This window comes from Zophobas morio, unplaced genomic scaffold (assembly GCF_036711695.1).
Source record: "Zophobas morio isolate AGI-343-1 ecotype UQ-CSIRO unplaced genomic scaffold, CSIRO_AGI_Zmor_V1 ptg000038l, whole genome shotgun sequence".
Taxonomy (NCBI): domain Eukaryota; kingdom Metazoa; phylum Arthropoda; class Insecta; order Coleoptera; family Tenebrionidae; genus Zophobas; species Zophobas morio.
In genome coordinates, this window is record NW_026972143.1 from 837,381 (window position 1) to 863,299 (window position 25,919).

At 37.4% G+C, this 25,919-nt stretch overlaps 5 protein-coding genes across 10 annotated transcripts; 2 read left to right on the forward strand and 3 right to left on the reverse strand.

Moving 5' to 3' along the window:
- Nucleotides 1-63: 63 nt before the first annotated feature.
- Nucleotides 64-25,637, reverse strand: LOC135140199 (uncharacterized). 2 transcript variants are annotated; one of them, XM_064070640.1, is made up of 3 exons: nucleotides 25,599-25,637; nucleotides 6,497-6,539; nucleotides 64-6,433 (listed from the first exon to the last, which is right to left on the reverse strand). In XM_064070640.1, the coding sequence occupies exons 2-3, from the start codon at nucleotides 6,530-6,532 to the stop codon at nucleotides 140-142; spliced, it is 6,330 nt and encodes a 2,109-aa protein (XP_063926710.1). In that variant the 5' UTR covers nucleotides 6,533-6,539; nucleotides 25,599-25,637; the 3' UTR covers nucleotides 64-139. The 2 variants fall into 2 exon arrangements, with proteins under 2 accessions (XP_063926710.1, XP_063926709.1); XM_064070639.1 differs by lacking the exon at nucleotides 25,599-25,637 and adding an exon at nucleotides 9,366-9,623.
- On the reverse strand, nucleotides 10,348-18,122 carry LOC135140200 (uncharacterized). 2 transcript variants are annotated; one of them, XM_064070642.1, is made up of 3 exons: nucleotides 18,033-18,122; nucleotides 15,517-17,748; nucleotides 10,348-10,785 (listed from the first exon to the last, which is right to left on the reverse strand). In XM_064070642.1, exons 1-3 carry the CDS (start codon nucleotides 18,039-18,041, stop codon nucleotides 10,741-10,743), a joined length of 2,286 nt encoding a protein of 761 aa, XP_063926712.1. In that variant the 5' UTR covers nucleotides 18,042-18,122; the 3' UTR covers nucleotides 10,348-10,740. The 2 variants fall into 2 exon arrangements, with proteins under 2 accessions (XP_063926712.1, XP_063926711.1); XM_064070641.1 differs by lacking the exon at nucleotides 10,348-10,785 and having other exon boundaries at nucleotides 14,991-17,748.
- LOC135140203 (uncharacterized) lies at nucleotides 18,133-20,332 on the reverse strand. 2 transcript variants are annotated; one of them, XM_064070648.1, is made up of 5 exons: nucleotides 19,935-20,332; nucleotides 19,676-19,886; nucleotides 19,301-19,628; nucleotides 18,935-19,252; nucleotides 18,133-18,884 (listed from the first exon to the last, which is right to left on the reverse strand). In XM_064070648.1, exons 1-5 carry the CDS (start codon nucleotides 20,046-20,048, stop codon nucleotides 18,257-18,259), a joined length of 1,599 nt encoding a protein of 532 aa, XP_063926718.1. In that variant the 5' UTR covers nucleotides 20,049-20,332; the 3' UTR covers nucleotides 18,133-18,256. The 2 variants fall into 2 exon arrangements, with proteins under 2 accessions (XP_063926718.1, XP_063926717.1); XM_064070647.1 differs by having other exon boundaries at nucleotides 19,676-20,332.
- Nucleotides 20,232-22,983, forward strand: LOC135140201 (uncharacterized). Of its 3 annotated transcripts, none has more exons than XM_064070644.1 (7): nucleotides 20,232-20,478; nucleotides 20,527-20,737; nucleotides 20,788-21,121; nucleotides 21,182-21,502; nucleotides 21,557-22,217; nucleotides 22,305-22,447; nucleotides 22,521-22,983. In XM_064070644.1, the coding sequence occupies exons 1-5, from the start codon at nucleotides 20,317-20,319 to the stop codon at nucleotides 22,194-22,196; spliced, it is 1,668 nt and encodes a 555-aa protein (XP_063926714.1). In that variant the 5' UTR covers nucleotides 20,232-20,316; the 3' UTR covers nucleotides 22,197-22,217; nucleotides 22,305-22,447; nucleotides 22,521-22,983. The 3 variants fall into 3 exon arrangements, with proteins under 3 accessions (XP_063926714.1, XP_063926715.1, XP_063926713.1); XM_064070645.1 differs by having other exon boundaries at nucleotides 20,788-20,934; nucleotides 21,052-21,121; nucleotides 21,557-22,447; XM_064070643.1 differs by having other exon boundaries at nucleotides 21,557-22,447.
- Nucleotides 23,439-25,561, forward strand: LOC135140202 (luciferin 4-monooxygenase-like). Its single transcript, XM_064070646.1, has 5 exons — nucleotides 23,439-23,648; nucleotides 23,693-23,903; nucleotides 23,954-24,278; nucleotides 24,333-24,653; nucleotides 24,712-25,561. Exons 1-5 carry the CDS (start codon nucleotides 23,487-23,489, stop codon nucleotides 25,349-25,351), a joined length of 1,659 nt encoding a protein of 552 aa, XP_063926716.1. The 5' UTR covers nucleotides 23,439-23,486; the 3' UTR covers nucleotides 25,352-25,561.
- Nucleotides 25,638-25,919: the final 282 nt, after the last annotated feature.

A 25,919-nucleotide genomic window follows, 5' to 3' on the forward strand; every position in this document is an offset into this window, starting at 1 on the left:
CTGTTTTTTAGTAGCAGAGGGACATTGTTGACGCAATTTTTACAAAACAGGAATCTCAACATCTACTTTTTTAAATAAACTTTATTGCACAAAATCGACAGCCTCAATAACAAAATACGATATTCTGGAAAATTCTAAATTATTTGGCGTTTGTCATTAACCGCTCGACTTTAAAATTACTATTCTTACGGGCATAATCTACTGGTTTAACACCATCAACATCGACGACGTCTTGATTTACACCTCTTTCCAATAAAAGTTTGACAATCGGATACCCATTTTCTTTATTTTGACAAGCATAATGCAAAGGGGTCCGTCCATGGGCATCTGCAACGTCGTCCTTTACACCTTTATCAGTTAATATTGTCACGTATTGGCGGTAGCCCTTTGCGCACGCGCAATGAATTGGCATCACGCCATCTATATCTGGAACATCGAGTTTCGCCCCCTTAAAAATTAGGAATTTTAATAGAAGATCGTATTGGAGTTCGCAAGCATAATGTAGAGGTGTTCGTCCTGTAGAATCTGTAACGTTTAAGTCTGCACCGTGATCAAGCAAATATTTCGCTGTTTTAAAATTTGTGTAGCTATCATTCTGACCTACGTAATGCAGAGGAAATCGTCCAGTTATATCAGGCGTATCCACTTTTGCTCCTTGGTCTAGCAACAGTTTGGCGGTTACATGACTTCCAGTTTGACACGCATAGTGTATGGGCATTTTTTGGTTTTTGTCTGCCACGTGAATGTTTAGTCCTCTATTGATTAACAAGTTCGTAATTTGAAATCCAGAATGTATCTTTTTTCCTCTTGGGTAAAATTTGTTTCCACTCGCGTAGTGAATGGGTAGACGACCATCTGCATCTGTAGCTTGGAAGTTGATGTCCTCGTCCAGGAAAATTTTTACCGTTTCAAGACTTCCACTTTCGCATGCGTAATGTATAGGCATTTTGTTGTTAATATCAGGAATATCAAGTTTTGTGCCTTTATCAAGCAAGAGTTTTACTAGAACAGTACCGAATTTAAAATTTCCGCACGCAAAATGAATAGGCATTCGACCATCTACATCTGTTGCGTCACGGGTTTTCGAATTTTGGTTCATCAGTGCTTCGACTATTTTAAGATTTCCGTTCATACAAGCGTAGTGGATGGGAAGTCGTCCTTTTGTATCCGGAACATCCACTCTAGTGCCTTTTTCTATCAACAGTTTCACTATCCCATAACCGCAACCATTGTTTTCAGACGCGTAATGTATAGGAAGACGGCCTTCTACATCTATAACGTCAAGTTTTACATTTTTATCGAGCAATAATTTTACTATATCGAAACCATCTTGTTGATTCCTACAAGCAATATGCATTAGCGTTAATCCGTTTATGTCGGAGCTGTGGAGGTCAACATCTTGATCTGTTAGCAGTTTGACAATTTCAAATCCTTGTTTCGGATTTTCACATGCGTAGTGTATTGGTAGACGATTATTTTTGTCCACTGAGTTTAAACTATGACTTTCGTTTATCAAAATATCTACTATTTCGATACCATATACTCTATTTTTGCAAGCATGGTGCATCAAAGTCTGACCGTTATCATCTACAGGATTTTCTTTTCCATATTCACGTGTTAACAATTTCACAGTTCTGTCACATCCACTCGCACAAGCGTAATGTATAGGCAACAGACCATCTGCATCTGGAACGTCAATCTTTGCTCCGGACTGAGTCAAGTATTTTGCTATGTGGAAACCGTAACGTTCATTTCCAGAGGCATAATGTATAGGCATTTTGTCATTCGAGTCTGCTGCGTCCACTTTTGCTCCGTTGGTAACGAGAAACTCGATAGCCTTTGAATCTTGCGCATTAGCACAGGCATGATGTATCGGCATACGACCTTTACCACTAACGGCATTTAAGTCCGCGCCGTTGTCTACAAAAATGTTTAATCTTTTAACAGTAATTTCGTAGTTACAGGCATGATGTATCGGCATTTCACCATCTAGATTTGTTGCATTTACATTCCCCCCATTGTTTACGAATAGTTTTATCATTTTATAATCAACATATATGTTGGTGCAGGCTATGTGTATGGGCGTATCACCATTTATGTCAGCTACATTCAGTACCGTCTTATTTTCAATTAGTAGTTTAACAAACTCTAATGCATATACTTCATTTCCACAAGCATCGTGTATTGGAAATTGGCCATAACCATCCGGAACGTCTATCTTCGCTCCTCTGTCGATTAATAATTGTATTAAATCAGGATTTTCGTTTCTGCAAGCGTGATGAATTGGCAAACAACCATTTGCATCCTTAGCATGTACGCTCACTCTCATGTCACACAACATCTCTACAATTTCCTCGCCGTGATTGATATTTTTACAGGCAAAATGTATCGAAATCCGCCCCTTGGGGTCTGGAGTGTTTACTGTTTCGGAATTTTGAGTCAAAAGTTTCACAGTGTCTACATCTGTCAGTTTGCAGGCATAATGTATAGGTAAGTACCCACTGACATCCGGAACGTCGAATTTAAAACCCTTATCCTTTAGGAAATACAAACTGCTAAGGCTCCCAGTGTCAATCTTACAAGCAGAAATTACCACGTTCGGATTGTGTGTATCTCGAGTTGTTTCATCTAGTAACAAGTCTAGGGTTTCACAGCCAGGTAGTGGATGGTAAATCGGTAAAAAATTTTCAACCTGTGGGACCTTATGGGTTGCTCCATTATCAATTAATAATTTTACTGCGTTAAAATCTTGAGATTTCAATTCTCTAAAAGTTGAATAAAGCAAAGTTCTAAGAGCATAATGTAGCGGCACTAAACCGTCAGCGTCTGTAGAATTTACACTCATTCCTAAATCAACTAGAAACTTTCCTATTTCAAACGAGTGTTTGCTGTTGTGCTCAAAAGCGTAATGCATTGATGTTTGACCCTTTGTGTCTTCAACGTCGACACTGATGTCTTTGCTGCGTAAGTACTCTAGATTTTCAACAGTGCCCGCTCGGCAAACAAGACAAACAAACTTATTTAAGTTGATTTCTTGCTTAATTAGCAGTGAAAAGAATTCATCAGAATCAAATGAGCATACTTCAAGTGGAATTTCTAAGTTTTGTCTCACTATGCAGCTGTACTGTTTTTTCAACAAGAATTCTTCTAAGCATTTAAGAGACTCAAGTCGCACTGTCATACTTAACAAGCTTTGTGGATCGAAGTTTTCATAAATATCTCTCAGATATTCTGTATTATCAATATATCTGAAAACAACTACATAATCAAATTCAATTGCATAATACAACATCGTGGCAAACAATTCATTACTGAAAGAAAAGTTCGCACTGTGTAATAGTGGTATTAAAAATGGTAACAAAAGTAATGTCTTTTTTACATTACACGGCAAAGTGTAACCAGTGGGACACATTTTTAGGATTTTTGAATAACGTAATTTCCCGTTTAAATCGCTAATCGTGTCACCAATACGTAGCTTACCATAGAAATTACTTACAACTTGGACGCAACTACGTTTTTCGTTATACATACACGCAACTTCTAGTGCGCTGCGCTTGATCAGATCCCTGCAACGCAAATCTTCTTCTGTGCATTGGTCTAGAATTATACAATTTCTGCACAGCACTGCTACATGAGCTTTAGAATTTTTACACAACATTAAGTCCAAGAAAAACCTGATATTGTTAAATTTTTTATTAGAAATAAAATCGTCCTGTTTTGCTTTTTCTCGATTAGTATCGAACAAGTATAAAGCTGCAAAGTACTCACCGTACGAATTATGACTAAATTCTGGCACGTTTTCTATGGTTACGTTGCTGATTAAACCCACCGGATCCCTCTCTTGTTTGATCTTTTCCAAAAAGTTGTTAAACGAGATGAGACATTCAAAAGTTCTTTTGACAATTACTCTATACTTGCTTTCTAAATATACATAGTAAGCTAATTCCTTGTAAAAGTTTACCCTTTCTTCCATTTCGTCTTCGCAGTCTTGGTCGACGGTGTCAATCTTTCGATTACTTTGACGTTTCTCATTAAAATAAATTTCAAACTTCTCGTGTATAAAATTTTCGTACAAATCTAATAAAGTGAACGCGGTATTTAGAAGATCTGCATACTTTGTCGAATTTTGTTTGAATAATTCTGTTAACATGTAAATTTGCAAAGGAATGCCCAGAATATCGTTATTTGAGTACATTTCTACGTTTACCTTAATTTTATGGAAGATAACGCGTAGGTCATCTTTCGATAGATCTAGACGTTCTTGGACGTAGATTTGCTGTTCCGCTTGATTGAATGGTTTGATATCTCTTGAAAATATATGGAAGCGGTCTTCCAAGACATTCCTCACGTTAGTTCGAGCCGTTATCCACTGTCTTACTCCTTTGTTAGATATAGCGTCTATCAAAGTCAATATAACTTCTAAACTTCGATCAGAAACTTCGTCCAGTCCGTCCCAAATCAACTGCACTTGATCCTTTTCCAACAAAGTTCTAAAAACTTCTGCATCGAAAGTATGACACAAACGACAGTTCTCGTCTAAAATATAGTTAAAAAACCCATCGACGTCACCTCCTCTTTTCCGGAAATACAAAGCATGATTCCTTGCGCTAATCAGAATCGTCCAAATAGAGGAACGGGTACTGATTTTCAAATTTTTCATCAAAGTACTTTTGCCCATTCCGGGATTAGCACAAATAATGTTCGTTTTGTTATCGTCGTTAACCAATTGTGATTCGTGTACACTGTGCGTACTAAATCCGCTCAAGCGAAATGTTTTAAGTTCTTCTAAATTGTTCGTACTTTCGATCCATTCTAGAACCTTTTCGTCGACGTATTTAAACCGATGACATTTATTTTTTGCCGGAGTTTTAGTACACAGATTGCGGAACTCTTGTTGGGATAGTTTACCTTTATATAGATGTACGACATTGTTGCGCACTTCCAGACAAACATGTTCGTCAGTGTTTTCATCTAAATGATGCTTCTGGGCTTCTTTTAAGTGTAGTTTTACAAACGCGGTAAGGTCTTCCACTTCGGTCACTACGATAACGGAATTGGTGATTGCTTCCAAGAATTGTACGTCTATCAGAATTTTTGACAGTGTTCGAGTGACGTGACAAGGTGGCAAAACTTCCTTCACACTTCCAATAAGCAATGGTCGATCGATCGTCTGAACTAAATTCGAAGTGGTGATCATCGTAGCAAGTTCTTGATTCCATTGTAATAGTTCGTTCAAACAAACCTCCCTTTGCCCTTCCAACGAATAGGTAAAATTATTCAAGACGCTTTTGAATATTTCTTCGTGTTTTCTTAAATCGGATACATTTTTGAAAATATCTTGAGTTCTTGTTTCGTCGACGCCCAAAATAATAAAACTTCTTTCGGGGCACAACGCTATTGCTCGCTGTGTTTGTAAAGAAACTTCAACAACCAGCGGACACTTTTCCAACAACCATAAAATCTTGCTTATTTCTTTGTCTTCTTGATATAGGTGGTTTCTAGAAGATACGTAATCCAACATCAAATCATACTTTTTCCTGACTTGGTTAATCTGCAATGTTTCTACTGCATCCGCGACATCCGCCCACAGGTTTTTGATACTGATATAATCGTCGTTGTCCAGAGCAGTGACATGAAATTTAGACACTGCAGTCCGCACAGTTTTTCCTTTCGCGCTGACTGAAACGTCCTTCGCAAATTTTAATGGTTTGACGACGGCCGACAAAAGCGACAAAGCAATCATTTCCTGCATCCACTTTTTATCCAGCTTGTGTTTATTTCCTTCCAGTTTGCTCCATTCCGTAATGAATCGTAAAAAAATCTGAAACGCTGCTTTGTCACCACTGAATTCCTTACTGAACATTTTGAACGTTTCTTTTTCCATCTGGTCCGCATCCGCTTGCCCCGTGTATAGATAAAAATGTTGGAAAAAATCGTTTTGTTCGTTTTCTGTTGCAAACGTGTAACAACTTCCTTGTGCGCAAGACGACAAGAGATCGTTTTGTGGAGTCTCGCTCACGGTGACGACAAATTCTTGTTTTTTAAAGTCGACCGACAAATTGTCACTAATTTGAGCGTTACAATTTGTGAAGAGAACAACGTTGATGGAATTGTATGTCGTTTTTAGGTTTTCGTTGTAATCCTTGAGGTATTCGACGAAACTAAAGTTCCCTTTAGGAGCTGTAAAGTCTCTGGAACGTAAAACCTTGTTCTTACTTTGCTTCAATTGTACCGCATAGAGGTGTGTTTCTTTTTGATTGATATATTGCACTTCTACAACAACGTCGTCAAAAATTCCAAATTTGTCGTCGTTCGACGATAAGTAAAAGTTTTGGACGGTGTCGTCGCTTATTAATTTTAAAACTAAGTTCGCGATGTAAAAGTGTTCATAGTCTTTTCCTCTGTCGGTGGTGCCAGATCTTTTTTTGAATTTCTGTAATGTTAAAAAATTGTATTTCTTCGTTTTTCGAAAAAAACGCATTCAAGATTTGCTTACCAGTGATGCAGCATTCGACGCAACATCCGATTCCATGTTGCTTCTGAAAAATGTATTTTTACATGTATTAAAAAATTGGTCTAAAGAGTTTAGACAGTACTTCCCTCGCTGTCGGAAACTTGACGACTGCATGGCTATTGTGTTTTTTTCTCATTACATTTTTGTAGTGGGAATTTAAAAAAAATTGCGATGACGTCATCAACATTTTTGCAAGGACACGTATATCAGTTGGGATAGATGTAGTGTAATACTAAGAATAAAATTATTGTATTCCCAAATTTTCGGGAAAATGAATTGGGTCGTTTTGAATATTGACAAGCGTAACAGCATACGTGAAAGTCAAACAGAGAAACTGTAAACAAAACGACCATCGGTTTTATTGCTTCGACTTCCGCTTATTATATAAAACATTGGGTTTTATTTTAATTCTTGACGGTGAAATTCACAATTGGTTGATTATAAACATGTCTATTTCACATTCGCGGAACCAATTGATCGCATAAAACAAATGCAGGTCTGTAATGTTAAAGTCGATGTAAATAAGCGTGCTACCCTTATGTTTCAACCGAGTTTTTCCTTTAACAAATTTTGTGTCTACCAAATTGGGTTGGTTGGGGTGTAATACTAATAATAAGTGTTGCCTTTAATTTAATCAATAAAATAAATTGACTTCATTAATTTTTTTGAACCACCTCTTAAGAAAATCTAAAAAATATGAATGGAATGATAAATCACAAGTACAAACTCATCATATTTTTTGCATTTTAGATAGGATTTATTCAGCAAAATTTAAGGGTGACGTCATCAATTTTTACTTCCCGAGCGTAAGCAAAGGAAGTATTGTAATCGAGTCCGTCGGCCGACTCTCTACTTTTACGTTTTCTCGATCTTTCATGACCCCTAGAAGACGAAGAAATAGGTCTGCCATTTCCGTCTGTCTGTCCGTCTGTCCGTCTGTCCGTCTGTTGTCACGGATTTTTATTAGACAGATAATCTCCGAAAATGCTTCGAAATCTTGAAGATATTTTAAAATTATCATAAGCATGGTAAATTTTTGATCAAAACGTATTTGGTCGTCCCCCCTAAAAAATTTATGATGTCACCACAAAATTTTGCTGAATAAATCCTATCTAAAATGTACAAAATATGGTGAGTCTCTTCTTGTGATTTATCATTCCATTCAAATTTTTTCGATTTGCATATACAGGGTGACTCAAAAAAATTAATGAATGCGTAAATTTATTTTATTGATTTAATCAGGAACTACAAAACCGAATGCTTTGAAATCTTGCAGATGTTGTAAGGTTATAAAGAGCATAATAAATTTTTAGTCAAAATATATTTGGTTATCTTCTACAAAAAACTGATGACGTCAGCTCAAAAGTTTGCCGAATAAATCGTATCTAAAATGTACAAAATATGATGAGTCTGTACTTGTGATTTATCATTCCATTCATATTTTTGGATTTGCATATGCAGGGTGACTCAAAAAAAATAATGAAGGCGTGAATTTATTTTATCGATTTAATCAGGAATTACAAAACCGAATGCTTTGAAATCTTGGGAATATTTTAAAGTTATTATAAGCATGGTAAACTTTTGTTCAAAATGTATTTGTTCATCCCTCCTAAAAAAATTGATGACGTCACCCTTAAATTTTGCTGAATAAATCCTATCTAAAATGCAAAAAATATGATTAGTTTGTACTTGTGATTTATCATTCCATTCATATTTTTTAGATTTTCTTAAGAGGTGGTTCAAAAAAATTAATGAAGTCAATTTATTTTATTGATTAAATTAAAGGCAACACTTATTATTAGTATTACACCCCAACCAACCCAATTTGGTAGACACAAAATTTGTTAAAGGAAAAACTCGGTTGAAACATAAGAGCAGCACGCTTATTTACATCGACTTTAACATTACAGACCTGCATTTGTTTTATGCGGTCACTTGGTTCCGCGAATGCGAAATAGACATGTTTATAATCAACCAATTGTGAATTTCACCGTCAAGAATTAAAATAAAACGCAATGTTTTATATAATAAGCGGAAGTCGAAGCAATAAAACCGATGGTCGTTTTGTTTACAGTTTCTCTGTTTGGCTCTTACGTATGCTGTTACGCTTGTCAGTTTAAATTAAGAATGTTTATACATAAACGATTTTCAGTTGCCCCTCATATTACTAGACAGCGGATTTCTGTCGGGCTACGTCACGATTATAGGGGGGAGACGTGCTGGATTCCATAAATATAATTAACGATTTATTAATCAAACGGCTAAGTAAATGAGAACGGGAATTAACAGCAGAGTGCAACGAAACAACGTTATTCTAATCTCAAATAAACGAAGTGCAGTCCGCAACGGCAATGAATTCGCATCCCGTGCGAGCCGTACCGAGTTTGGCCTTGCCTAGCCCGACAGAAATCCGCTCTCTAGATATTACACACCGGCGCCGTATACGTGAGTAAATTGTTTCGTTATTTTATTGATTATAAGAAATCAATATTCAAAACGACCCAATTCATTTTCCCGAAAATTTGGGAACACAATAATTTTATTCTTAGTATTACACTACATCTATCCCAACTGATATACGTGTCCTTGCAAAAATGTTGATGACGTCATCACAATTTTTTTTTAAATTCCCACTACAAAAATGTAATGAGAAAAAAAAACATAATAGGCATGCAGTCGTCAAGTTTCCGACAGCGAGGGAAGTACTGTCTAAACTCTTTAGACCAATTTTTTGATTTCTTGGAGATAAGATAACACAAGTCAATTCAATGTTAAGGTTGAGCCGACTGAGAAATACGGAAGAGTTCGGTTTCAAATCACCAACATAGACGATTAATATTTGGGTACTCACTTTTCGGGACGAGGAAAATTCCGAGCTCAAAGTCACGCTTTTCAAGGAAGAATAAATGACTGTTATCGAACAACGTAAAAAAAGTCACTGGAAACGTGTACTTTTCTCAACTCACTTGTAGAGGCCGATGCGTCATCCATAGCAAAGGATAGTTGTAACAGATGTCTCTATATTGCGTAAGTGAAGTGGATTTATTGTGGAGTTTTCGTTATTAAAATAGTGCAGTTTTCAGACACTAGATGGCAAAATGGTGAATAGTAGGAGTAATTTAGGTTTTAAAAACAATTGGACGAATATTTTTTCTTGTAAAGAAATAAGTTAGTATATAACTTATTTAAGTATTAAAGATGCCTCGATAATCTTCGTTGTCAAACGTTAGCAGAACTGCTAATAAATCTAATACAGCTACTTATTAGCCAATAACACGTGACGTCATGTTGTGGCGGGAACTCAGCGTTTGACAAGCGCCGTGAAACTCCATAAGCGACAATGTTAACATTTTCGCATTTTATTTAAAAGTGTGGCTATTTATCTAGAAAATAAACACGTGAATAGCTTCTTTCATATCTTTTCTGTGTATCAGGGTGCTTTTTTTGGCGATTTGAGTTTAGAAATACATAATAAAAATAAAAATACAGAACACTGTTTTGGTCTGAATTCCTCGTCATCCAACATCCGTGTGTTTTAAGCGGGAAATTGGAAATTAATATTTTCGTTTGAGGTTACTGTGACGGGTTTAAGTGAAGGTGTGTGATTTGTTTTTAGTGTGGATAATTTAAGTGGTTATACACGATGTCTTTCCGTCGAAGACAAAAACAGATATGTACAAAAGTTAAACAATTTAAACGGCGTAGATCCTTATACAATGAGTGCAAGTGATTTTAGTTTGTGTTTAGACGATGTCCCTACCATAACAATGAATACCATTCTAAACTTTTTTATTTTTAGAGTAAGTAAAATAACCCACAATAAAACTCGTGCCTTCAAAAGTCCAGAGGCATTTATTCAGTTTTCTCTTTTTTAAACAACTGTGTCTTTCAACATTACAAGTATTATGAGTTGATTTATTTTGATATCCTAAATTTTGTGATAGAACATAATCAGGATGGTTCACATCCGACAAATCTGCAGGTTTACCTAAAAGAGCACCAATGTAGTAATTTGTTAGAAACTGTAAATCTAATAGGTAGGTACTGTACCTAAAATAAAATGATCCGAACAAACATAGGAATACTTTACTTTGGCTTCGTTAAATCCACTCATTTCAAAGCTTTTAACGAAAGCTTCCGCCTTTTTTCCCATCCTGTATATATTTACCATTATTGTTGCTAATTGCTGCGAAAAGAAAATAAAATTTGTCCGCATTTCTGGTGCTTCAATTCGCGCAACCCACAACAGCACGAAATTTAGGCATTTTCTCCTAAAATACAAAATATTATAATATTAAGATGCTAGTGTATTTAAAAAACATTGATGTACATTAACAAAGAATTAATTTGCAAAACAAATAATATACCTAAGATGCAACGAAATTAACCTGTACATCACATTGGAAAACATTATTTTTTAAGCATATTCAAACGTTATGGTGCGTTTTACAGATATCTACACAGTCTAGAAACTGTAACAAACTTACCAAACTATAAAAACACAGTTGACAAACTCTCAAATTTAAATGAATTCCGAAAATATTAGCATTGACTCTTATGAGAAAACCGGCTAGTTGTCAAACGCTGCCATCTTGATGACCTCGGATGACGTCAGTGTATTTGGCTAATTAGTTCAATGGCCAAGGCCGCGCTTGAGGTCACGCCATATGAATATATAAGCGAGATATTATACATCTTAAATAAATTAGTGTAAAAATAATCAATTTATTAATACATACTTTTAATCAACTAATTAGTTACATATGTGTACAAAAGTTTTCGAAGGTAATTTAAGTCGATATTTGGGGAAACTCTTGTAGAAATATTATTTGTTACAAATTTCGACACAGAACAAGATTCGAAAAATACTAAGAACTTGTTATACAAATTAAAAAAAAAACACTACGTATATCTTGTCATTTAGCACTGTTACACGATAAGAGTAAACGTTCTACTTCAGAATTGCCTACCATTCGTGTGCAATCCACAGGCGTAAGACCGTCATTGTCGACAACGTTAACCCCAACATTTTTTTCCAATAACAATTTGACAATAGGGTAACCATTTTCTTTATTTTGACAAGCATAATGCAAAGGCGTCCGTCCATGGGCATCTGCAACGTCGTCCTTTACACCTTTATCAGTTAATATTTTCACGTATTGGCGACAGCCCTTTGCGCACGCGCAATGAATTGGCATCACGCCATCTATATCTGGAACATCGAGTTTCGCCCCCTTAAAAATTAGGAATTTTAATAGAAGATCGTACCGGAGTTCGCAAGCATAATGTAGAGGTGTTCGTCCTGTAGAATCTGTAACGTTTAAGTTTGCACCGTGATCAAGCAAATATTTCGCTATTTTAAAATTTGTTTGGCTATCATTCTGACCTACGTAATGCAAAGGAAATCGTCCAGTTATATCAGGCGTATCCACTTTTGCTCCTTGGTCTAGCAACAGTTTGACGGTTACATGACTTCCAGTTTCACACGCATAGTGTATGGGCATTTTTTGGTTTTTGTCTGCGACGTGAATGTTTTGCCCTCTATTGATTAACAAGTTCGTAATTTGAAATCCAGAATGTATTTTTTTGCTTTGTGGGGAAAATTTGTTTCCACTCGCATAGTGAATGGGTAGACGACCATCTGCATCTGTAGCTTGAAAGTTGATGTCCTCGTCCAGGAAAATTTTTACCGTTTCAAGACTTCCACTTTCACATGCGTAATGTATGGGCATTTTGTTGTTAATATCTGGAATATCAAGTTTTGCGTCTTTATCAAGCAAAAGTCTTACTAGAACAGTACCGAATTTAAAATTTCCGCACGCAAAATGAATAGGCATTCGACCATCTACATCTGTTGCGTCAAGGGTTTCCGAATTTTGGTTCATCAGTGCTTCGACTATTTTAAGATTTCCGTTCATACAAGCGTAGTGGATGGGAAGTCGTCCTTTTGTATCCGCAACGTCTACTCTAGTGCCTTTCTCTATCAACAGTTTCACTATTCCATAACCGCAACCATTGTTTTCAGACGCGTAATGTATAGGAAGACGGCCTTCTACATCTATAACGTCAAGTTTTACATTTTTATCGAGCAATAATTTTACTATATCGAAACCATCTTCTTGGTTCCTACATGCAATATGCATTAGCGTTAATCCGTTTACGTCGGAACTATAGAGACCGACATCTTGATCTGTTAGCAGTTTGACAATTTCAAATCCTTGTTTCTCATTTTCACATGCGTAGTGTATTGGTAGACGATTGTCTTCGTCTACTGAGTGTAAACTATGACTTTCGTTTATCAAAATATTTACTATTTCGACACCATAGTTTCTATTTTTGCAAGCATGGTGCATCAAAGTCTGACCACTATTATCTACAGGATTTTCTTTTCCACATCCACGTGTTAAAAATTTCACAGTTCTGTCACATCCACTCTCACAAGCGTAATGTATAGGCAACAGACCACCTGCATTCGGAACATCAAATTTTGCTCCTACGTCAATTAAATATTTTACTATTTGGAAACCACACCATGCATTTCCGCAAGCATAATGTATAGGCATATTGTCCTTCGAGTCTGTTGCGTCCACTTTTGCTCCGTTGATAACAAGAAACTCAATAATGTTTGAATCTTCAGTCACATGAATACAGGCATAATGTATCGGCATGTACCCGACAGCAGTGACGGCATTTAAATCTGCACCGTTGTCTACAAAAAATTTTACTATTTCCATACTGATAACTTCGTACTTACAAGCATAATGTATCGGCATTTCACTGTCTAGATTTGCAGCATTTACATTCGCACCATTGTTAAGTAATAATTTCATCATTTTATAATCGACGTCTATGTTGAGGCATGCTTTGTGTAAGGGCGAATCACCAATTAGATCAACTACGTTCACTTCTGTGCCATTCCGAATTAACAGTTTAACCAAATCTAATGAAATTTCGTCATTTCTAGTGGCTTCATGTATCGGAAACTGACCATAACCGTCTGGAACGTTCAACTTTGCTCCTCTATCGACTAATAAGTGTACTATATCCGGAAATTCGTGTCTACATGCATAGTTAATTGGCAAACGACCATTCACATTTTCAGAATTTACACTGACCCCCATGTCACACAACAAATCTACGATTTCCACAGAGTAGTCCATATTTTTACAGGCAAAATGTATCGACATCCGTCCCCTAGCATCTGGAATATTTACGGTTTCTGAATTTTGAATCAAAAATTTCACAGTGTCTACATCTCTTAGTTTGCAGGCATAATGTATAGGTAAGAACCCATTGACATCCGGAACGTCGAATTTAAAGCCCTTGCTTTTTAGAAAATACAAAACGTCAAGACTCCCATTGGCAACCTGGCAAGCAGAAATCACTATGTTTGGATTGTGTGTATCTCTAATTGTTTCATCTAGTAACAAGTCTAAGGTTTCACAGCCAGGTAGTGGATGGTAAATCGGTAAAAAATTTTCAACCTGTGGGACCTTATGGGTTGCTCCATTATCAATTAATAATTTTACTGCGTTAAAATCTTGGGATTTCAATTCTCTAAAAGTTGAATAAAGCAAAGTTCTAAGAGCATAATGTAGCGGCACTAAACCGTTAGCATCTGTAGAATTTACACTCATTCCTAAATCAATTAGAAACTTTCCTATTTCCAACGAGTTTTTGCTATTGTGCTCAAAAGCGTAATGCATAGATGTTTGACCATTTGTGTCTTCAGTGGCGACACTGATGTCTTTGCTGCGTAAGTACTTTAGATTTTCAAGACTGCCTTTTCGGCAAACAAGACAAACAAATTTATTTAAGTTGATTTCTTGCTTCATCATCAGTGAAAAAAATTCATCAGATTCAAATGAGCATACTGAAAGTGGAATTTCTAGGTCTTGTCTCACTACATAGCTGTATTGTTTTTTCAACAGGAATTCTTCTAAGCATTTAAGAGACTTAAGTCGCACTGCCATACTTAACAAGCTGTGTGGATCGAAGTTTTCATAAATATCTCTCAGATATTGTACATTTTCGATGTATCTGAAAACAACTACATAATCAAATTCAATTGCATAGTACAACATTGTGGCAAATGATTCAATATTGAAAGAAAAGTCCGGTTTATGCAATAGTGGTATTAAAAATGGTAAAAGCAGTAAAATTTTTTTAATATTACATGGTAGTGCGTCACAAGCTGGAAATATTTTCAAGATTTTTGAAAAACGTAATTTCTTGTTCCTTTTAGTAGTCGTTCTATTCTCAATTCGTAGCTTTCCGCGGACACTACTTGCAGTTTCTACGCAACTACTCTGTTCGTTCCACCTACACGTCACTTCTAATACACTACGCCCAATCTGGTCCCTGCAACGCAAATCTTCTTCTGTGCATTGGTCTAGAATTATACAATTTCTGCACAGCACTGCGACATGAGCTTTAGAATTTTTACACAACATTAAGTCCAAGAAAAACCTGATATTGTTAAATTTTTTATTGGAAATAAAATCGTCCTGTTTTGCTTTTTCTCGGTTAGTATCGAACAAGTATAAAGCTGCAAAGTACTCACCGTACGAATTATGACTAAATTCTGGCACGTTTTCTATTGTTACGTTGCTGATTAAACCCACCGGATCCCTCTCTTGTTTGATTTTTTACAAAAAGTTGTTAAATGAGGTGAGACATTCAAAAGTTCTTTTGAGAATTACTCTATACTTGCTTTCTAAATATACATAGTAAGCTAATTCCTTGTAAAAGTTTACTCTTTCTTCCATTTCGTCTTCGCAGTCTTGGTCGACGGTGTCAATCTTTCGATTACTTTGGCGTTTCTCGTTAAAATAAATTTCAAACTTCTCGTGTATAAAATTTTCATATAAATCTAATAAAGTGAACCCGGTATTTAGAAGATCTGCATACTTTTTCGAATTTTGTTTAAATAATTCTGTTAACATGTAAATTTGCAAAGGAATTCCCAGAATATCGTTATTTGAGTACATTTCTACGTTTACCTTAATTTTATGGAATATAACGCGTAGGTCATCTTCCGATAGATTTAGACGTTCTTGGACGTAGATATGCTGTTCCGCTTGATTAAATGGTTTGATATCTCTTGAAAATATATGGAAGCGGTTTTCCAAGACATTTCTCACGTTAGTTCGAGCCGTTATCCACTGTCTCACTCCTTTGTTAGATATAGCGCTTATCAAAGTCAATATAACATCTAAACTTCGATCAGAAACTTCGTCCAGTCCGTCCCAAATCAGCTGCACTTGATCCTTTTCCAACAAAGTTCTAAAAACTCCTGCATCGAAAGTATGACACAAACGACAGTTCTCGTCTAAAATATAGTTAAAAAACCCATCGACGTCACCTCCTCTTTTCCGGAAATACAAAGCATGATTCCTTGCGCTAATCAGAATCGTCCAAATAGAGGAACAGGTACTGATTTTCAAATTTTTCATCAAAGTACTTTTGCCCATTCCGGGATTAGCACAAATAATCTTCGTTTTGTTATCGTCGTTAACCAATTGTGATTCGTGTACACTGTGCGTACTAAATCCGCTCAAGCGAAATGTTTTAAGTTCTTCTAAATTGTTCGTACTTTCGATCCATTCTAGAGCCTTTTCGTCGACGTATTTAAACCGATGACATTTATTTTTTGCCGGAGTTTTAGTACACAAATTGTGGAACTCTTGTTGGGATAGTTTACCTTTATATAGATGTACGACATTGTTGCGCACTTCCACACAAACATGTTCGTCGGTGTTTTCATCTGAATGATGGTTTTGGGCTTCTTTTAAGTGTAGTTTTACAAACGCGGTAAGGTCTTCCACTTCGGTCACTACAATAACGGAATTGGTGACTGCTTCCACGAATTGTACGTCTATCAGAATTTTTGATAGTGTCCGAGTGACGTGACAAGGTGGCAAAACTTCCTTCACACTTCCAATAAGCAATGGTCGATCGATCGTCTGAACTAATTTCGAAGTGGTGATCATTGTATCAAGTTCTTCATTCCATTTTAATCGTTCGTTCAAAGAAACCTCCGTTTGTCCTTCCAACGAATAGGTAAAATTATTCAAGACGCTTTTGAATATTTCTTCGTGTTTTCTCAAATCGGATACATTTTTGAAAATATCATGACCCAGACTTGTTGTTTCGTCGACGCTCAAAATAATAAAACATCTTTCGGGGCATAACGCTATTGCTCGCTGTGTTTGGAAAGAATCTTCAACAACCAGTGGACACTTTTCCAACAACCATAAAAGCTTACTTACTTCTTGATCTTCTTTACGTAAGGAGTCCTTCGTTTTGATTTGATCTAACATCAAATGGTATTTTGTTCTAGCTATTTTGAGCTGTACAATTTCAACTGCATCGATCACATCTGCCCACAAATTTTTTATTTTGGCATAATCGTCGTTACCAAGAAGAGTAACGTGAAAGTTAGAAATGGCACCAGCAATAACTTTCTCTTTTTCACTAATAGAACCAAATGAGAACGACAACGGTTTGACGAAAGGAGACACAAGAGATAAAGCGATGACGTCTTGCATCCACGATTTATCCAGCTTCAGTTTGTTCCCTTCTTGCACGCTCCATTTCGTGATGAAACTCACAAATTTGTCGAAAGATGTTTTGTCGCCACTGAATGCATCAACAAACATTTTGAACGCATTTTTTTCCATCTGGTTAACGTCGGCTTGTCCAGAATACAGAGACAACGTTCTGAAAAAATCGCTGTGTTTGTCTTCCGTTTCGAAAACATAACAACTTCCATCTTCGCAAGACGACAACAAATCACTTTGTGGAATATTCCGCACGTTGACATTAAATTCTTCGTTTTTGAAGTTGAGCAGAAAATTATCAGTGATTTTGGCGTTCAAGTTTGTATAGAGAATAAAGTTGGTAGAAGTGTTATGAAGCGGTTTCAGATTTTTTTCGTAATCTCCGAAGTATTCAGGTATACTGAAATTTCCTTTTTGTGTGGACAAATCTTTACAACGTACTACTTTGCTTTTGCTCTGTTTCAGCTGTACAGCGTATATTTGTCTGTCTTCTTTGGCTTTGTACTTAATTTCAACTACGACGTCATCAAAAGAACCGTATTTTTCGTCGTTCGACGATACGTAAAAGTTTTCTATGGCGTCGTCTGGTACTAATTTTAAAATTATGTTTGCTATGTAGAGATGTTCATAGTCTTTGCCCCTGTCTGTAGTCCCGGATCGTTTTTTGAATACCTGCAAGTTATTTTGTTTTAAATTCTGAGTATATTGGTAATAATCTTATCTGATGAATAGCAACAGGTTAAAAATTTATTACCGGAACGATAACGTGTTATCGTGTTTAAAAATTTGTATTAATCTGCTCCTGCAATTTTACTAAAGGTGATTCACTCTTAAACTGTCTTATCAGTCTATTTATATCAATAGAACTCAAATTTTTAAAAATTTCGAGTTTATCAATGTTATTTAGTACGGTTTATATCACTATTATTGGATAAATTATGTATTTAGGTACTTACTTCTGCCATTATTACCACGTTTGTTTATATTTTTATAACTTCACTTAACATCTCAATAACAATCACAAACTTTAGCTATATTCTCTACAACGATAAGTAATAATATGGCCGATAATGCATTTTCCTGTATAAAGATAGCATATCTCAGATGTTTAATCTCTTTAATTTTTTATAAATGTTTTAAAAACTCTCGACACAAAAAACCTCAAACGTACTCATTTTTATTAAAGCAACTCCCTCAACTCCTTCCTTAAAATCTTCCCCACCCCATTCCTCGGTATCTCCCCCACGAACCTCACCCCTCCATGCAGCCTCTTCTCCACACTCAAATACTTGGCCACAAAATCTACAACCTCTGATTCCTCCACCTCCACCCCCTCCTCCCTAACCACAAACGCCACCGCCAACTCCCCGCACCTCTCGTCTGGCTTTCCCACAATCGCCGCATCCCCCACCCCCGGATGAAGCAGTAAAATTTCCTCGATTTCCAATGGTGGCACTTGGAATGCTTTATATTTAATTAAATCCTTCAGTCGATCCACTATGTAAAAGTGGTGCTCCTCGTCGTAGTACCCCACGTCTCCCGTTCGGACGAACCCGTCGGCGTCGAACGACGTTCGTGTGTTCTCGGGATCGTTGAGGTAGCCCTTCATTGTGGCGGTCTTGACGCAGATCTCTCCTGATTGGTTACACCCGAGAGATTCGCCAGTGGCCGGATCGACGATCTTTACCGAAACGCCGGGGGTAACCTTGCCGGTGCTTCCCGGCTTGAAGGAGGCGGTGGGGGTCATGAAGACGGCGACGCCGATTTCGGTGGCGCCGTAGATTTGGCGGACGGATTTTATGTTAAATCTAAAAATGAAACAAACTGATTAACTTTTTTGTTACCAAGAGGGTTTTACCTTTTGAGGACTTTTTGGTGGGTGGTGGTTTTGAGAACCGCCGCCGCTGAGTAGATTTGTTCCACTGAGGATAAGTCATACGTGTCGAGTAAGGGACTGTTAGCTAGGAAGTCTGCTAATGTCGGAACGATGAATAATGTAGAGACTTTGTGTTCTTGGATGTTGTGTAAGTACGACTTGGGCTCGAATTGGTCCATTACCAGAAGCTTGAGACCTCGGTACAGCCCGCAGTAGCACACCCCACAACCGTGGACGTGGTAGAAAGGGATGACGTGCAGAACTACGCTGTTATCTTCGAAAGGGTATAACTCCCTATCTCTGAAAACATGCTGCATTAGATCTAGTAGTTGACGAAATTTTACTTACATAACGTGGCTCATATTCAAGCGCAAATTCGCGTGTGTGACCATGACCCCCTTGGGTAACCCAGTAGTACCAGAAGAATTTGCTATATATGCAACTTGATTGTCAAGATCATCCACTTCTTCCATTTCAAAACATTTTCCGTCGCACCCCTCTTGGATCAAATCTTTATAGAGAATAACGTCCTTGCTGGTATCATCTTCGTCATCAAAAAGTACGACCGCTTCGATAAAAGTACACTCGTCTCTAACTACCTGAAGTTTAAGTAGAACCTGTTTCGAGCAAAATACCACTTTCGGTTCAGACATCATCAGGTATTTTTTCAGTTCATCTGTAACTCAACCACGTTATGTATTCTAGAACTATTCAGTGACTTACAAGTGGTAAATCCTGGGTTTAGTAGGTGGAATGGAGCGGCTAGGTATAGCCCAGCCAATGCAGCCACCCAGATTTTGTGTGAGTTTTCGCTAATGATGGCGAGGTGGTCATTTTTTACTATTCCTACTGAGTTTCGGAGATTTCTGGCTAGGTTTAGGCTGTTGATAGCTAGGTTGCCGTAGGTGCACGTTACGCCGGATTTGACTTCAAACTGTAATTGCAAAGTGGAATTAAGTGAGTAGAATGTTTGATGACTTACGAAAGCCACTGCTGTGTTTTCGAAGGTGCTAATTCTGTCAAACAGTAGTTTTCCTGTTGATTCTAGAGGAATTTTGGAGGTTTTTGCAGCAACTGAAATAATTTTCGTGTCCATGTTTACCACTTGTTGAAGTTTGACTGAATTTAAAAGCACGTACAAGATTGCGTCTAGTCACAGGTTATTGCTTTAATTGGCATGACTTAGATATTGTGCATTTTTGGTTTAAAAAAGTTGTACAAGTCACATACATGGCAAGAAGAGATTAGCAAATTGCAATATAAAAAAGGGCAAAACGTATGTCTTTTAACCGAATGTCGATGCTAGGTTACGATGACAACGTGTCGAAAAAACCTTGTCAAAATCACCAATTCTACACTTACAAATGACCTTTTCTTTCCGACACACTTTATCTATAGTTGGTTGCCAAAAACAAAACCCGAAAATAATCATAGTCCCTCCGAAGACATCCCAATTTCCACCAGAATCAGCAGGAAAATTATTTCTTGACAGACTTAAAACACACAAACCAGATGCTGTTGCTTTTGTAAGTCCCCATCAAACGTTTTTCCTGTCTGATACAACGAATTTGTAGCTCGAAATCACAACTGACATCTCTTGCACTTATGGCGACTTGGTAACAAAAAGCGTCAACTTTGCCATAAACCTTCGAAGAACCCTAGGGATCGTACCACATGATACAGTTGCTATCCTTGGTAATTATTCGCACAAATTCTGGGTGGCAGCACTGGCTTGTTTATACCTCGCAGCACCTTTCCATTTATTGAACCCAGAATATACCATTTGTTGGTAGCGTTTTCGAAAGTTTCCATCATTCTAAGCGTTCGAGTTCCAGATGAATTAAAACGGTACTTGATGATGTCTGAACCCAAAGTGGTAATTTGTTCGAAACAGGCCGTACCCAACTTTCAGTCTTTAAGAGACGAATGTACGTTTATCCAGTCGATCGTAGTATGTGATGATGATGATGATGATGATAATGGTAATAGTGCTGTCATTCTGTTCAAAGACTTGGTTAGAGACAACCAAGATGTTTCTTTTGAACCGGAAAAAGTAACTGATATTGACGATCGGGTGGCCTTTATCGTAAACTCTTCAGGTACTACTGGATTGCCAAAAGCGGTGATGGTCACTCATGCGAATCTTCGATTAAATATAAGCCATGCTGAGTGAGTTTCCTAAAGGGATTGGATCAGATATCGACATTTCTTTGGTTCTTGTTGTTACAGAGATCCTGATTTGTATCCTTATCACAGCAAAAGTGTGCTTCTTCACGTAATGTTTTTCCACCACATTCATGGATTTAATACTTGTGCGTGTGCATTGCACCAAGGAATTAAAATGGTGATTACGGATACTAATTGTAGTCCTGAAACGTATTTGGGATGTATTGAAAAATATAAAGTTAATAAACTATTTGTTGTTCCCATAATGGTCGATCAGTTGGCAACTAACCCTCTAGTGGATCAACACGATGTGTCTTCAGTCGAAGAGATTTACTCGGCGGGTAGCACATTGCCACATCCTATCCACGACAAAGTTTTGAAAAAGTAAATGAAAATACACAGTTACGAAATTGATTGAAATCTTTCGTTCCATTCCAGGTTCAAAATTAAATCTGTACGTCAAATCTATGGAGCCACCGAAATTGGGGCCGCCGTTTGCATTTCCCCACTTGGTTCCTTCATACCAGGAAGCTGTGGCAAAGTAACTCCAGGAAATTCCCTCAAAATCGTCGACATCAACACTGGCGAGCTGCTGGGTTACAACCAACGTGGAGAAATCTGCGTTAAGGCGGCTACCATGAAAGGTTACCTCAAAGATCCCGAAAGCATGCGAGCAGCTTACGACGCAGACGGGTTTTACCGAACGGGAGACGTAGGCTACTACGACGAAGATCTCAACGTGTATATCATCGACCGTTTGTCAGATATTATCAAGTACGAGTCGCACCAAGTACCACCGGCAGAATTAGAAGATATTTTGCTCAAACATCCCGCGATTAAAGACGTCGCAGTTATTGGCAAACCTGATAGGAAAGGAGAGTTGGCGGTGGCTTTTGTAGTTAAGAAGGAGGGGATGGATGTGGGAGAGGAGGAGATTGTTGAGTTTGTGAAGAAGTTTGTGACTGAGGAGAAGTGGTTGCACGGTGGGGTGAGATTTGTGGACAATATACCGAGGAACCGAAGTGGAAAAATTGGGCGCAAGGATTTGAGGCAACTACTTGAGAAGGAATTAAAATAAATGTTTATTTTAAACTATAGGGTAATTTATTTGGAATTTAAGAAAATATTTTTGCATAACAGGAATTCCACATACATGACGATTTTGCACATTCTTTGATAACTCTAGGTACTAATCCGTTTTTGTGAACGTCGCAGTACCGGCTTTGCTTTTGTAAGGAGCTATGATGTTTTCCAAAGAAATATTTCTGGTTTTTATTGTTGCGGCAGTTTCTGCAAACGCGTTGCTTGTTAGAACAGGAGTCGCTGGAAGTAAGTTACTATTTCATTTTGGTACTTCGATATCACTAAATTATCACGTTTCATGTACTTTTTTGATTAACAGAAGCAACAAATGTAACTTCTGCAGCCACCAAGAACGCAAACCAGACGACATATTTACCACCTATTAAACCATCAAATGGTTCTGTGTCAGCAGTTTCAAGTACCGCAAATACAAGTCAACCATCTGGGGTGGTGGCTTCCAGTCGTTCCGATGGTTCTGCGCCAAAAAAGAACTCAACACAAGATGTTAGTTCTGAAGAAAGTACTGAATATGCGAATCAAAATGCCACTAAATCCTCCCCCAGTTTGAATCTCTCTGGATCACCAAAAGATGTACATCAAGATCATCAGAAAGGATATTCTGATTTAGAAGCTTCCGATAATTCAACTCAAAAATCTACAACTGGAAAAATTCGGTTGTGAAATATTAAAAAAGTATAGGTTTTATTTTTGTCTGTGTATTGTTCGTTATATTTTTACTGGGATTTTATAAGGTATTGTTATTCTACACATGCTAGTAAAATATTGGGGTCGTAAGCTATGTATTTTTTAATAAATATATGAATATTAATGGTACCAGAAAGATGATCGTTCTATGTACAACTTGATTGCAATATTTCCCGTTTCTTCCATTTCAAAATACTTTTCGTCACAGTTCATCTGAAACTCAAACCCGTTATGTATTCTTGAACAAATCACTGACTTACAAGTGATGAAATCTGGAATAGGTGGAAAGGAACTGCCATCTATATCTAAGCAAGTGCTGCCACCCAAATTTCGGATTTAACTTCAAACGATAATTGCAAGGACAAAATAAGTAACTGGAATGTTTGTTGGTCCATGAAAGTTACTACGATCTTCTAGGATGTGTTTATTTTGTCAAAGGCACTTTTCCTGTTAATTGTAGGAAACTTTGGAAGTTTTTGCAGGAACCGAAATTATTTCCTCTGATCTAGATATTGTTCGACGTCTAGGTGACACTGACAGCTTGCAGAATTGTTGTGAAAGTCGCCATTTTTCCGTTTAAATGAGCACTATTTTCCGGCAAACCTTACGAAGACTAAGCTCTCAAAACCAACACTCGAAAATAATAACAGTTCCTGCAAAAACTTTCGAAATTCCGGCAGAATCAGCAGGAAAATTATTTCTTGACAAAATAAAAACACACAACCGTGATGCAGTTGCTTTGGTAAGTTTCCACTGACAGTTTCTTTTTGTACGAGACATTTGTAGCACGAAATCAAAACTGGCATCTCTTGTACTTACGGCGACTTAGTTACAAAAAGCACCAACTTTGCTATAAATCTTCAAAGGACGCTGGGAGTCGTTCAAAATGATCATGTTGCTATTTTCGCTGAAAATTCACACAAATTCTGGATAGCGACACTGGCTTGCTTGTACCTTGCAGTACCTTTCCATTTGTTGAACCCAGAATTTACCATTTGTTGGTAGCGTTGTCGAAAGTTTGCATAATTCTGACAGTTTGAGTTTCAGACGAATTAAAAAGGTATCTGATGATGTCTGACCCAAAAGTAGTGATTTGTCAGAAACAGGCCGTATCCAATGTTCAGTCGTTACGAAACGAATGCACGTTTATCAAATCTATCGTACACTACAGTGATGATGGTGTCGGTGACAAGGACGTCGTTTCGTTCAAAGACTTACTTAAAGAAAATCCGAATGTTTCTTTTGAACCCGAAAAAGTAACAGATATTAACGATCGAGTAGCGTATATGATAAATTCTTCTGGGACTAGTGGTTTGCCAAAAGGTGTCATGATCCCCCATGCGACTCTTCGTACAAATATAAGCCACTATATGTAAGTACTACATGCTGAGTAGATCAGATATGAATGTGTCTGTTTTTCTTGCAGGGACCCTAATTTGTGCCCTTACCACAGTGATAATGTACTTCTTCACGTACTGCGTTTTCAACACATCCTCGCTTTTACTATTAATTTTTCTGCAATATACGGAGGGAATAAAATAGTGATGGCGGACCCTAGTTCTGGTCCCCAAAAATTTATAGAAACTATTGAAAAGCATAAAATTTCGCAAATGTTTATTGTCCCCATAATAGTCGACTATCTGGCAACTCATCCTCTCGTGGATCAATACGATATGTCTTCAGTTAAAGAAATTAGTTCAGGAGGTTCGCTACTCCCGAGCGCCATTCACAATAAAATTTTAAAAAAGTTAATGAAACTTGGCAATAAAATGCTACATTATCTAAAAATTATTCTTCCGCTCCAGGTTCAGAATTAAGGCTGTGCGTCAAGTCTACGGAACTACCGAACTTGGAATTGCCGTTTTCATTTCCCCGCCTGGATCCGTCGTAACCGAAAGCTGTGGTAAAGCAACTCCTGGAACTTCCGTTAAGATCATCGACATCAACACTGGAGAGCTACTGGGTAGCAACCAACGTGGAGAAATCTACGTCAAGGCGACTTCCATGAAAGGATACATCAAGGATCCTGAGAACACCCGAGCAGCTTTCGATGCAGACGGCTTTTACCGAACCGGAGACGTGGGATACTATGACGAAGATCTCAACTTTTACATCGTTGATCGTCTGACAGATATTATCAAGTACGAATCTCGCCAAGTACCACCGGCAGAATTAGAAGATATTTTGCTCAAACATCCCGCGATTAAAGATGTGGCGGTTGTTGGCAAGCCTGATAGGAAAGGAGAAGTGGCGGTGGCTTTTGTGATTAAGAAGAAGGGGGTGGAGGTGGGAGAGAAGGAGATTGTTGAGTTTGTGAAGAATTTTGTGTCCGAGGAGAAGTGGTTGCACGGTGGGGTGAGATTTGTAGAGAATATACCGAGGAACCAAATTGGAAAAATTTCGCGCAAGGACTTGAGAAAACTGCTTAAGGAGGAATTGAAATAAATGTTTATTGTAACGTATGGGGTAATTTATTTCGTGTAGTACCAACAAATTTTATCTGGAATTGAAAAAAATACTTTTGCGTTGTAGGAATAATTTCACACATCAGTAATCAGTAATCACAAGTTATTGCTTTACTCCTCATAACATAATACGGAAGAGTTCGGTTTCAAATGAGGCTAGTGACTCGTTCGGTAGTTTCGAAAAACAAAAATCCACCAACATAGACGATTAATATTTGGGTACTCACTTTTCGGGACGGGGAAAATTCCGAGTTCAAAGTCACGCTTTTCACGGAAGAATAAATGACTGTTACAGAACAACGTAAAAAAAGTCATTGGAAACGTGTACTATTCTCAACTCACTTGTAGAGGCCGATGCGTCATCATAGCAAAGGATAGTTGTAACAGATATCTCTATATTGCGTAAGTGAAGTGGATTTATTGAGGAGTTTTCGTTATTAAAATAGTGCAGTTTTCAGACACTAGATGGCAAACTGGCGAATAAGAGGAGTAGTTTAGTTTTTAAAAACAATTGGACGAATATTTTTCTTGTAAGAGTGCAAAGAAAT

Bases quoted from the DNA above. Each gene is read 5' to 3' on its own strand.
- LOC135140202 (XM_064070646.1), top strand. From the start codon at position 23,487: ATGAGCACTATTTTCCGGCAAACCTTACGAAGACTAAGCTCTCAAAAC. The intron at 23,649-23,692 runs GTAAGTTTCCAC...AGACATTTGTAG, and splicing joins ACCGTGATGCAGTTGCTTTG to CACGAAATCAAAACTGGCAT. The intron at 24,279-24,332 runs GTAAGTACTACA...TTTTTCTTGCAG, and splicing joins ACAAATATAAGCCACTATAT to GGACCCTAATTTGTGCCCTT.
- LOC135140201 (XM_064070643.1), top strand. From the start codon at position 20,317: ATGACCTTTTCTTTCCGACACACTTTATCTATAGTTGGTTGCCAAAAA. The intron at 20,738-20,787 runs GTTGGTAGCGTT...TTCGAGTTCCAG, and splicing joins GAACCCAGAATATACCATTT to ATGAATTAAAACGGTACTTG. The intron at 21,122-21,181 runs GTGAGTTTCCTA...TTGTTGTTACAG, and splicing joins TTAAATATAAGCCATGCTGA to AGATCCTGATTTGTATCCTT.
- LOC135140199 (XM_064070640.1), bottom strand. From the start codon at position 6,532: ATGGAATCGGATGTTGCGTCGAATGCTGCATCACTG. The intron at 6,434-6,496 runs GTAAGCAAATCT...TTAACATTACAG, and splicing joins CGTCGAATGCTGCATCACTG to AAATTCAAAAAAAGATCTGG.
- LOC135140203 (XM_064070647.1), bottom strand. From the start codon at position 20,048: ATGGACACGAAAATTATTTCAGTTGCTGCAAAAACCTCCAAAATTCCT. The intron at 19,629-19,675 runs GTAAGTCACTGA...GTTGAGTTACAG, and splicing joins AAACCCAGGATTTACCACTT to ATGAACTGAAAAAATACCTG. The intron at 18,885-18,934 runs GTAAAACCCTCT...TTTCATTTTTAG, and splicing joins CACCAAAAAGTCCTCAAAAG to ATTTAACATAAAATCCGTCC.